This window comes from Gigantopelta aegis, chromosome 15 (assembly GCF_016097555.1).
Source record: "Gigantopelta aegis isolate Gae_Host chromosome 15, Gae_host_genome, whole genome shotgun sequence".
NCBI lineage: Eukaryota > Metazoa > Mollusca > Gastropoda > Neomphalida > Peltospiridae > Gigantopelta > Gigantopelta aegis.
In genome coordinates this window covers 32,629,946-32,643,521 of record NC_054713.1, presented here as the reverse complement: position 1 = coordinate 32,643,521, position 13,576 = coordinate 32,629,946, and the positions used below count along the sequence as shown (strand labels likewise).

The 13,576-nt window shown below is 39.0% G+C and overlaps 1 protein-coding gene across 1 annotated transcript in view; it reads left to right on the top strand.

Moving 5' to 3' along the window:
• Nucleotides 1–10,627, top strand: part of LOC121389774 — a 31,954-nt gene extending 21,327 nt beyond the window's left edge. Inside the window, exons 6-7 of the mRNA XM_041521422.1 lie at nt 7,074–7,195; nt 9,489–10,627. Of these exons, the coding sequence (XP_041377356.1) occupies nt 7,074–7,195; nt 9,489–10,326 (960 nt within the window). The 3' untranslated portion in view covers nt 10,327–10,627. The remainder of the gene's footprint in view (nt 1–7,073; nt 7,196–9,488) is intronic.
• Nucleotides 10,628–13,576: the final 2,949 nt, after the last annotated feature.

The following is a 13,576-nucleotide window of genomic DNA, read 5'->3' as shown; positions in this document are numbered from 1 at the left end:
TTTTGATGGTCGTCTTGCATGGCGCAGGGCACAATCGAGTTCAGCTCTGGTACAAAGTCACACATGACTGTGAAACAGCCTTTCAATTTCTCCCATTGTTGTAGAGAAAGGAATATTCCCTTCTTCGAAGGTTTCACGGATTTAGTTTCTTCACACCACCACCACTGACGCAGGTCCACCCCAGCAAAGTTCTTGTCGACACTGACATGGACGTTGACACCAAGGTGTCTGAACAATGTTTCGTCTTTCCCCTGGTTTAATGCTGAAATCGTTTCGTCAGTTTGGCTTTTACATCCACACAGTTCGATCCACTGTTTAAGACTAAGGACAATACCTCGCTTGGTGGGGAAAGTTTTCCCCTTGTCACTGTCAAATTTCCTTATGTGAATAGCAGTGTCCCCTTTCCATAACTTGGCCACCACGTAGACGTTAGTTCCAAGTTCTAGACGACATCTCGCTTCATCACTTGTGGAACAGGCCATCTCTGGATTGAACGTAGATCTGATCGTTTTCGGCGAGCGAATGACAATGAAACCGTATCTAGCCTTTTTATACTCTTTCGTGTTAGTCTAAGTAGGTCAGGGGCCGGTCTAAGTAGGTCAGGGTCGGGTCAGTAGGACGTTGTACACTGCACAGTAGGCCAGTCTAAGTAGGTCACGGTCAGTCTAAGTAGGTCAGGGCCAGTAGGACGTTGCACACGGCACAGTAGTCCGTGACGTCATCAAGGTCAAGGACAGTCTAAATGGGCCAGTAGGACGAGGTCACGTGACGTCATCAAGGTCAAGGTCACGGAAAGTAGGTCATGAGGCTATACAGGCCTCCTTACTACTCATGCAGACTTACCTCCATCATTATTTCCTGTGTATATGAATAAATACACGCATGTCAATGACATTCTCATAAAGTTAACATTTACCAAAATAAATTATAATTAGTTAAACTCATGCTATTAGGTTTGATTATTACATTGTTATGATTCGCTCTTGTTATAAGTTTGTACAATTGCTGTGGATAATATATTGACAGTCGTTGTTATTTGTGATTTTGTATTACAAGGTGGTTCCTGACCAGACTGTGACAATGTACAAGTTGATCTGGGGTTACACTGGTTGCCGATTCGCTGGGGTTACACTGGCTGCAAGCTATATGTTTTGGACCAATGATTTGCTTTAAATGAGATGATGACATATGTGGCTGTGACTGAAAATGGGCCTTATGTCATTTTTGACCAGTGTAGTTCCTGATCTGGCTCTACATGGGCTGATCTGGATCTACACTGGTCGCAAAACCTAAAAGCCCCATTACTCTAGTCACAGCCTCATATAAACATCCACAGCATGTTGTAATTACCTTGCTGGAGGTAGAACTGTTGCCAGTGTTGGTAACATTACATGTAGTGCATGCATGTGGTCTTTTCCTGGATTGCGACAATACCACTGATTCACCATGTTCTTCAGTCTGCTTCTGCAAAAATAGTGCATGCATAAATGGATTAATTTGATGCATTGGTGTTTAACGGCCTATCAACAGATAAGGTCATTTAAGGTCGGGCATAAACGGATTAAATAACACGAGTGAATATAAAATTAAGATTAAATGGCAATCTGAAATGAAAATATTAACTTATTATTATACAATGTTTATAGGTTATTTGGTTTATATGTTGATATAAGCACAAGTTCCGTAGCGTGTTATATTATGCGAATTAAGGCGCGCAATGTCGTTGCGCGGCTGATCAAGTGGCATATATCCACATACAAATGAAATAACCTTTTTATTATATATATATATATATATATATATATATATATATATATATATATATATATATATATATATATATTCTGGTGAACTTGCATATTCTCAATGTATGTTCATACTTTAACATGTTGACTAAGGTCATTAAGGATACAAAAAGAATACAGTAGGTCTTTGGCAAATGTGCGGGCTGATCTGAGGTGGGGCGACACTGATCGCAAATAATTTATAGGTCTATTATTCAGCCATGTGGTAGAGAAAGGGTTTGGCCGCCACCTGACTATTGAACTGAAGTTGATATACCTTCTTTAACTCATCATATTTGGCTTTAATGTCAGCCAGAGTGAATCTATTACTCTTGGTGAAAGCTGTTTCTACACCTGGTGATGAAGGCTGTGTTTCTACACCTGGTGATGGAGGCTGTTTCTACACCTGGTGATGGAGACTGTTTCTACACCTGGTGATGGCGGCTGTTTCTACACCTGGTGATGGAGGCTCTTTCTACACCTGGTGATGGTGACTGTTTCTACACCTGGTGATGGAGGCTGTGTTTCTACACCTGGTGATGGAGACTGTTTCTACACCTGGTGATGGAGGCTGTGTTTCTACACCTGGTGATGGAGGCTGTTTCTACACCTGGTGATGGAGACTGTTTCTACACCTGGTGATAGAAGCTCTGTTTCTACACCTGGTGATGGAGGCTCTTTCTACACCTGGTGATGGAGACTGTTTCTATACCTGATGATGGAGGCTGTTTCTACACCTGGTGATGGAGGCTCTTTCTACACCTGGTGATGGAGGCTGTTTCTACACCTGGTGATGGAGACTGTTTTTACATCTGGTGATGGAGGCTGTGTTTCTACACCTGGTGATGGGAAGTGTTTCTACACCTGGTGATGGAGACTGTTCCTACACCTGGTGATGCAGGCTGCGTTTCATCCGAGTCAGAGGGATCAAACAAATCCTGACTATACATTTATCTGTAAACTTTTAAACAAGAATCAATAATACATTGTGAATATAGCAGAGAACCGAAGGACACATATTAACCCTTTCACCCCAATGTAATTGACATGGACTATTTCATGTTAAGTTTAAGTTCCATTATGCAGAAAAGAGGGTTATTTTATAAACATGAAAGAATAACCACAAATGTTGGAGATCTTGATGAGACGGCTCGTTGCAACTCCAATAGCAATGCTCTTTTTCAGGATGTTTCAATTAAGTGGTATGTGCAGGATGGTGGGGTGGGGTGGGTGATGGGGCGATTGGTGGTTGGAGAGAGTGTTGAGTAGTGTGTATGAAAACAAGATGTGCGGGTGGGATTCAGAAAATATAAGTGTTATGTTTTCATAACTAAATGGAATTAATCAGACATTTTTTTTTGGGGGGGGAGGGGGTGGAATGAGCATAGGTTGGGGATAGTGGTGGTGATGTCTGCAAGGAACAAATACTGTGGTAGAGGACACAGTATGTAACATAACCATCCCAATGACTCACCGACTCAATCTCGGTGAAAAACGTAATCAGTAAATGAAGCTAAATTGTAAATCAATATGACAATATTATTATCAATCCAAAAAAATCAATCAAATTGTAATAAACACCTAATTTTAGGCTAATGTAACTGCTTCTAGTCTTTTAGCATCAATGTATTGCTAAAACATTCACAAAAGCATTCTATATCATTACATTTAGCCTTTGCCAGTTATATTTTGATTCAATGTAATCACAGATTATTTTGTCAACATCTCATTCATGGGCGCAGCCATCTTGGATTGCCAATTTCCGGTCTGACGATCATTTGGTTAGAAACTAAGAAAGCCAATAATGATGGAAAACGTTTTGTTTTTCCAATGAAACGTATTGCAATAGGTAGAAAAATGATTGCTAATTAATATAATTACAAATTTCAAATGGTGCTCTACCTGTATGGGTGCTAAAAAAAATTAATAACTTTTAACCTTCAATTTTCTCCTGGACGCAAATGATCTTTCTGGAACTTTCTTTCGCGCACCAAGCCTCCAATGTATCAACTTTATTCATTGGATAGTTTAAAATATCCAGGCAATCAGAAAACGCCTTTTAAAAGCCGTAAATGAAACCTGCTAAAATCTGACCAAAGCGTGACAACTTTCTAATGCGCAATAAAAATGTGCGATACGCAGTTATCTCCCTTGTGATACGACCGACAACGTGGAAGCTTCCACATCAACACCGTGGAATCCCGTACCGGTACCCTGAGTACCATGCTGACGATGCAGCACGACGGTGTCTACCAGCAGGCATACGTTGGGGAAGACTCCACACACCGTCAGACCCACGACATGCTACGCAGGGTGTTCGCGCAGCACTACGGGGACGTCGTCAGCTAGTACTAGAGGGAGCTGCGTCACTTCGCCAGCTTTGACGCCTGAACACCACCCTAAGCCTTAAGGCTATCTAGGTTCGTATAGGTCGGTACGTTTAGGCTAAATTAAAAAATCCGACACCCTTTAACTTTCGGCTGAACCGTTCAAAATTAGCGTTCATTCACCATAATACTTTCGGACGTAACGCAAACAAATTACTTCAACTTTTCGGCCCAATTCTCTTTATGAGAAAGTTCAAAATTTACCGCCGCATCTTCCGCCTTACCTCGGTACCAACAACCGGTCTTCTGCGCTCATTCTGTGCCTAAGTCGTAAGCGAGAATCTCGCCTTTACCCCCCCCCCCCCCCCCCACACACACACACACCTTTCCTATCTTCGACGGAAGAAATTTACTACAATTTTTTTTTTTTTTCTAATCGATTGTTTCCTAACCTGCACACAAAAATAGTTTTTAAAAAATATTCCAAAACACTTTTACTTTTTTTCTTACGTCAAAACAAACTAAAATTATTTACCAAAAAAAAATTGTTGGAGGATGAGACAAACTATAAATGTAAACACGATGATTATCAATCGAGTTGAAATACATACATATCTGCGCCATTGGCGTAGCTAGGATTTTATATTGAGGGGGTGGGGTTTAAACCATATTACTCACACTATGTATGTACGTATGTACGTATGTATGCATGTATGTATGTATGATTTTATAAAATTTAATAGTTTAGAAAAAGGTTTGATTAGGGGGCTGTATCCATTTTCCTTCTTGGATTTGTGATTTTAAAAAAAGAAACATTTTTTAAAGTATAAAGTTAAAGTTTGTTTTGTTTAACGACACCACTAGAGCACATTAATTAATTAAACATCGGATATTGGATGTCAAACATTTGGTAATTTCGAAATATAGTCTTAATTAGAAAACCCGCTACATGTTCCCATTAGTAGCAGGGATATTTTATATGCACCACCCATAGGCAGGATAATACATACCACGTCCTTTGATATACAAGATCCCTTGCTGCTAATCGGAAAGAGTAGCCCATGAAGTGGCGACAGCGGGTTTCCTCTCAAAATCTGTGTGGTCCTTAACCATATGTCTGACGCCATATAACGTAAATAAAATGTGTTGAGTGCGTCGTTAAATAAATCATTTCTTTGTTTCTTTCTTTGATATACAAGTCGTGATGCACTGGCTGGGACGAGAAATAGATCAATGGGCCCACCGCCGATCGATCGATCCCAGACTGACCGCGCATCAAGCGAGCGCATTACCACTGGTCTAAAATATTCATAATCAAATGATTTTAAAAATTGATTTATATATATATATATATACATATACATATACATATACATATACATATACATATACATATACATATACATATACATATACATATACATATACATATACATATACATACACATACACATATACATACACATACATATACACATACACATAGATATATATATATATATACATACACATACACATACACATACACATACAAATACATATACACATATACATATATAGTACTTTGTATTCTGGGACTAATGTAGCCTGATCACTGTTATTCAGCTAAAAGAAGAGAAAAGAATGTTAAGATTTATTACCCACATCCGATATTAAAATTTCGACTTTTATGGACATTAGTTTCGCTTACGGGGCCTCTTTGTCGGGGTTTCGGACGCTTGCATGGTATCCATTTTGGAAAGTCGGCTGTACTGAGATGACGTTTAAAGGGAATTTTCTTGACGACGTCACCGAGAAATACCCCATGTTTTCTATCTCCTCTTAATGAGAGTTCCATTTTTGTTTACGACAAATATCATAAATCATGATACATTAATAGAACTTTACGATACTTCGAAAATCTAGCGTATCTTATATTTACGACATTCGTATTTTGCTCTTAATATGGCTTCGAAAAATGCGGGCCCTGTTGTCATGACTATAAGCCACTGAAGATACGTACGCATTGACAAGACATAAGTATAACATTCGACAATATAATTTGAAAGCTCAAGATAATTGGTTCATCCCTGAACATCAATATAATAAGTTGAGATCTCAGCATAAGGCCCACATTCCATTAACATGATCTACACGCGGAAACGTGCATTTTCATTTCTACATTTTCATAATTTGACGTCATCAAATTACTTTTAAACCACAAGTGAACATCGATGCACTTTGTTTTTTCTGCGCATGCTGAAGGCACACTCGACTTATTATCTCGAGCTCTCGAATTATCTCAACTGCTCAACTTATTAACTTGAGTGTTTGACTTATTATCTCAAGCGCTCAACTTGTTATCTCGAGTGCTCGACTTATTATCTCAAATGCTCAACTTATTAACTTGAGTGCTTGACTGATTATCTCAAGCGCTCAACTTATTATCTCGAGTGCTCAACTTATACTATCTCAAGCATTTGACTGATTATCCTGACTGCCCAACCTATTATGTTAAACTCTTTACTTATTATATCGAGCGCTCGATTTGTTATCTTCATATATATATATATATATATATATATATACACACACACACACACACACACACACACACACACACACACACACACACACACACACACACACACACACACACACACACACACACACATACATACATACATACATATATATATATATATATATTGCAGTTTAGCAGTCGCCTAACCCGGCTCGTACGTATTGGTATGGTTCGCAGTACGACGGCCGCATAAATAGTCTCGCCCGATATTTATAGAAGTTGTATGCTCCAAAATAGTGTGATTGGTCGATATTTAAATTATAATTTACAGACGAAATGTCACCTGGACATGGGAGTCCACGCAATGCTGTTAGATCTACTGGTAGACCAGTAGAGCTAATTTTAATCAGATTGGGGGCATACTAGACTGATTATAATTCAAATGTTTACCTTTTTCAGGATAAATGGACGAAAGCTGATGGGGAGTACTGGGCACACCGTCCGTTTACAGAAGAGATGACGGACTACGCAACAGCAGACGTCAGAGTCCTCATTCCGGAGTTGTACGAAGAAATGAAAAGGTATAGACCACAGATATTAGCCCGAGTACTCCGACTGTAAGAGAGCTAGACGGACATTTGGACATAAATACGCTCTCATTACAGTCAGAGACCGTGGTATGTGCTATCCTGTCTGTGGGATGGTGCATAGGCCTATAAAAGATTACTTGCTACTAATGATAAAATGTAGCGGGTTTCTTCTCTAATATTGATAAAATTACGAAATATTTTACATTCAATAGCCGATGATTAATGACTCAATGTGCTCTAGTGGTGTCGTTACACAAAACAAACTCTTTTTTTTCTTCTTTTTTTGGGGTGATTGTCGGGCACGTATTATTGCATGAGACGGCCCCTGGAAGACGGAATGGCTGAGTATGCGATCATGTGACGCAACGTCACGATGTAGGTCGGCGAAATTCTGCTGCCCGGAGTTTGCCGAAGCTTAGCTGAATGTGGGTGCTGTCGGGTTTCTTTCTGTAGTGTGTGTATTAGTGATTAATATCTGAATTTTTTTCAATAAAGGAACTCGAAAATGGTCCATGTAAATGTATTTGACATTACATATGTTTGATATTACAGCGGAAATCTTTGACTACTTTTTGGTGGTCGGCGATTGCCAAAAAATTACATAGCTTGGTCTCCGACTGTAATGAGAGCGTATTTATGTCCAAATGTCCGTCTAGCTCTCTTATAGTCAGAGCACTTGGGCTACACAGATGTATGAGTCATTCTGCAGTAACTGGCAGATTTAAGGTCCAATTAAAATAAAATTTTGACTACCTTCTGTCTCTCTTTTTCTTCATCATCTAGGTAGATTAGTATCATAAGAAAATAACCATAACCAGTGATCTATCTGGCCGATTTCGATGTAAAATTTATTAAAATCTGCATGGTGTCACATCTCAGTGTCATCTACGTCACGACATGTAGCCTTTCTTGAACTTCAATTTATTTTGTTTCCCATATTATTTAATCTAATAATGTCAATCCCAGTATATTTATATTACTTTGTAAAACTAATCTTCACATTTTGTTTGATATCTTAGACATAACTGAACGGTGTTCAGGCTCTCGAACTGCGGCGGTCTGTCAAATGTCAGACTTTCACCGTAATCAGATGTAGATAATCGCTCTATCAAGATACTTTTAAATCTTATTAGTACGCGAAATTGTGTGAAGTTAAATAAGTGCAGTCCCCACTGAACACGGTTATCTTTCAATTATATTAGTTTCAACAGTTTATAATTATTAAGCAAAAATATCTGTTGTAGTCCAAAGGATATGTGTAAAAAAAATAATAATAAAAAAGACCGAATCGTGATAAAAGCATGAAACTTGGTACACACATACTAGACATCATAGAGAGCATTTTAAAAGATTGAAGGCATTCTCAATATGGCCTGTGGCGACCGTGGTGGCCATTTTCCAAGATGGCTGCTTCGGCAATAAACCAATATCATTACCTGTGTAAGTTAGCCCTCAAAAGTATTTTGGACCATTTAAAAGTAACAAATGTCATTAAAGGCATACTGTCATAGATTTAAGAACCTATTTCTCTAAAAATGGATAAGAAATGAAAATTACATTAATATTTGGAAACCTAATCTAGCTATCGCATCACATTAACTGAACCACAATGGAATGAAATCCATGTCAACCCTGTTGACAATATTAGTTTTTGAATTATAGACCATTGCCATAATTCAATTATTTTTACGAAATATCATTAATAAGTGCAATATGGTGGCTACGTAGATGGTTGAATAAAGTACATTTAGGGACAAATCAAATTTATATATTTTTAGGTAATACTTTTTTAGGCTATTTAATAGTTCAGTGGTCTGTGACAATATGCATTTAAAATGTATTTACTGGGTTACACAAATGATGTATAAACCGATATTTGATGATGTGTGTGACATTTAGAGGTAACATGAGTAACCAGTTATTCCCTATATATCAAATATCAAACTTTGCGTTGACCAGCTTGACTTCCTGCCAATGTCGCTTTGTAAACAGTGATCACGTGCTTTGTACACAGTCACGGATGAATGGAGAAAAACTTTATTAATATATATTCATAGATAATAATTAAGTGTTAAGTATCTGTGACGACGAAGCGACAAATAATTAAGTGTTTAGTATCTGTGACGACGAAGCGACAAATAATTAAGTGTTAAGTATCTGTGACGACGAAGCGACAAATAATTAAATGTTAAGTATCTGTGACGACGAAGCGACACTGTCGCCACAGATATATAGTTTAAAGCATGTAGACATTCAAATAGTAATAGTAATGTTTTCATTGCAGACGTATTGAGCTGAAGGGTTTAACATCACTCCTCAAAGAACGCACTGAAGAGGATCTGAGATACCGATGGGACGATACGGTGCGAGGCATCCAGGAAGCCAGACGGATTGAAGTCAGTACCGCGATTCTACACCAGATGGAAACCGAATACAATCAACCTTTGGACCTAAGTGACATGGAAAACGAAGACCACAAAGCGGTTATTAAACGAATGGGGATGTCAGAAGCGAAACAGTACAACCGGATTATCCAGGACATGAAAAGTAATCAGATAAAGCAAGACATAGAAGCTGTAAAAGCGGAAGTGGACGAAAAGGGCGACGCGTATGTCCCTATAGAAGCAGATTTGCGCATCTTGTTACACGGAAAAGAGCATGTTGACAGTCGGGTCCATAAACTCTGCGAAACAGTACTTGGGAAAATTGACGCCATTCTGCAAAAAGATATGGCAATAAAGTACAACCTCCAAACGCCACCAAAGCATGTATCTGATCTGGAAAAACGATTCCTGCGTAGACTGAGATCAAAGACGGGCGAAACCATTCCAGCCGTCATCCTCAGACTAAAATGGCTTTGCGCAGAAGAAAGTATGGATCAGCGAATAAAGGAGTTCCAAGAAAACCCGTCCGGTGTGGAGATAAACACCGGTGAACACAAGAAGTACAAGTTTTTCTTGAGCGGTCCTGGCGTTCCGTGGGGTCTAAAACAGAAAGCAAAGAGTTTTCTTTTTGAACTGGAACGAGCTGGTAAAGTTCAGAGACCACAACCCAGAAGACGCCAACGGCATGATTATTATGATTATGATTATGATGTTTTGTATGATGATTATGATTACTAATTTTCCCTGGTTTTCTGATATGCTAGAGGACTTTAGCCTCGGCAACAGCAATACGGATATCAAGACAAAATAAGACAGCACAAACTTTTATTTAGTATTAAGGTCACTGGCCCAAAATACATTATAAAACCGAAACAACTTTGTCGCACGCTTGTGGTAAATGATACGAAATCATCACTTTGCATTCTTGTTCAGGAAACATTATATTATAGAGTAGATTACTTGTAATTGCATCAGCTTGACAATAATAATCGATGATTGTAGATGTGAATGTTTATCAATAAAGGAATTGAGAAACATGGTTGTTGTGTTTAGTCCTCTGTACCAGTCCAACCGGAAGTGATTAGAGGTTTCATTTATGTCCTTTGTATTCCCATTGAACATTTTACTCCAAATTGGGCGAGATGTAGCCCAGTGGTAAATCGCTCGCTTGATGCGCGGTCGGTTTGGGATCGATCCCCGTCGGTGGGACCATTGGGCTGTTTCTCGTTCCAGCCACTGCACCACGACTGGTATATCAAAGGCCGTGGTATGTACTATCCTGTCTGTGGGAAAGTGCTTATAAAAGATCCCTTGCTGCATTATAAAAAATGTAGCGGGTTTCCTGTCTATGAGTGAGTCCAAATGACCATGCGATTGACATCCAATAGCCGATGATTAATAAATCGATGTGCTCTAAACCCAACTTTAACTCCAAACCCCTTGCGTTGTTTCAAATGCCAGAGGTTTGGCCACCTACATGTGCTCTTTGTGACAATGACAGCAAGACATGTTAAAACAATGTTCTTCGTCTCATCTGAAAGGGGCAACAACTGTGTTTACTCGCGAGAGTGTCCGCGGTGGAAGCTGCAAAAGAGTGTTCAAGAGGCCAAATTACATAACAAGCTATCCTTCATGGATGCCAGAATGTTCGTAGAGACGGCAAAACCAACGTAACAAGTTCGCCACTAAAAGAGTTGCAGTCAACACAGACCTAACATGACATTGTGGTGAAGCGAAATGCATGCAAGTCTATAATTTCTTGAAAGATAGGTCTTTCAAGTTACGACTGTGATCTACTTTATCTGAATCGCTCCCACGGGGGCGGAACGCATCCGAGTGGTAAAGCGCTCGCTCGATGCACAGTCGGTCTGGGATCGATTCCCGTCGATGGGCCCATTGAGCTATTTCTCGTTCCAGCCAGTGCACAACGACTGGTATATAAAAGGCTGTGGTATGTGCTACCCTGTATGTGGGATGGTGCATATAAAAGATATCTTGCTGCCAATTGAAAAAGAGTAGCCCATGAAGTGGCGACAGCGGGTTTCTTCACTCAATATCTGTGTGGTCCATATAACCGTAAATAAAATGTGTTGAGTGCGTCGTTAAATAAACCATTTCCTTCTTCCTCACTCCCTCAAGATGAGAGGTAACATCATAATCTTCTACCTGGTGTTAATAGCTCGCTATATGTCGATGATTTTAAGATTTCTTAAAGGTCATCCAATAGGAGTATTATTCAGTGTCAGTTGCAGTTTCAACAATGGGCAACTGACAATGGATTTCGATTCTCAAAATCGAAGAACGTCTGCCGGAAAGGAGGTCATCATTTAGGTCCTCAGCTGTTTCTTGAAAAAAAACATCTCATTACAGGGGTAGGACGTAGCCCAGTGGTAAAGCGCTCGCTCGTTGCGCGGTCGGTTTGGGATCGTTCTCCGTCGGCAAGCACATTGGGCTATTTCTCGTTCCAGCCAGTGCACCCCGAATGGTATATTAAAGGCCGTGGTATTTGCTAACCTGTCTGTGGGAAGTTGCATATAAAAGATTCCTGGCTGCATTAGAAAGAAATGTAGCGGGTTTCCTGTTGACTACTTGTCAGAATTTCAAATGTTTGGCATCCAGTAGCCGATGATTAATTAATTACTGTGCTCCAGTGGTGTCGTTAAACAAAACATTCCAGTTCGGGGGGGGGGGGGGGGGGAGACCACATTTCTGTGGGATATTTGTAACAGAAGGCTATCTTTTGTTGTTCATTTAAGATATGTTCTTCATTTAAAATATGTTAAATAGAAGGCCTTTACATTTTAAAATGTATTGGCAAAACTGAATGGAGAGCAGATTTAAACTTGATTATGGGTGCTTTGTGATGTGGGTCAGCGCGCATGTCTTGCATATGCTACCACACTTGAGCTTTGTCTTCGTGCTTTCAGAACATCTCCCGTGGAGAGTTTGTATGTTGAAGGGTGGTAGACGTGCAAAATGTTTTCTGCAGTAACCTACTAAGATTAAATCAATGTCAAAACATTCTGCACATAATGCATGGTTTGATGAATGAATGTTTAACGACACCGCAGCACAAAAATACACATCGGCTATTGGGTGTCAGAAAAGGTAAGTATATGGAAATATTCATATAATTATGTAAAACCGGTGTAAAGAGCTGTGGGTAATAGTATAATACAATACAAATATAAAGGTAAGGATATTTTAAAAGTATGTACAGAAATTAGTGTTTTAAAAACTTTAAAATTAATTCTAGGTGGAATTTAAAAGATTCCAAAACATTTCTGTTGCAGATAATACATTTCTCGTCGGCTTCGTACGATTACAAAATTTAGCGCACAGTCAGTGTACAATGACAGTGTTCCCACCGAGGATGAGGGTCCTTTAAAGGGGTATTCCTGAGTTTGTTGCATTGTAAGATGTGTTCGACTAATAAAATACGTCTACGGTTAAAATTACATACTGTATTAAATATATTTTCTTGTTTGGAATATCAGTGTCTGTATATTCAATGTGTTTCTGGTCGGCTTAATATTTGCTAGAAGCCCAAACTGGATTTTGTCTTCAACTAATTTCGTACGTAGGAAAAAAAATATATTTTAAGATATAAAATGAAATTTAACCCATTACAAATATTAGAACGATCAAACAAACGTTTAATATACAGCCACTAATATTTTATGCAGAAAAAAGTATATTTGATTTGTAATTACAAAAAAAAGTTGGTTGGTGACATCTTAAAAATTGCAGCAAACTCAGGAATGTCCCTTTAAAACAAATGAACGTGTCTAATATGTATGGCCGATGCGGGCACGGCACAAAGACTACTTCATCCTTCCTGCACCGCCTGTCGGAAAGATATATTGGTTAATATGATATTTAAACTCACTGAAGGGGACACCGACATTGGGCAAATTGGTTTGATAACAAGTATATGAAGTGATTTGATGCGAAGCTACGGAGCCGAATGTCATTATTTTTGCAATAT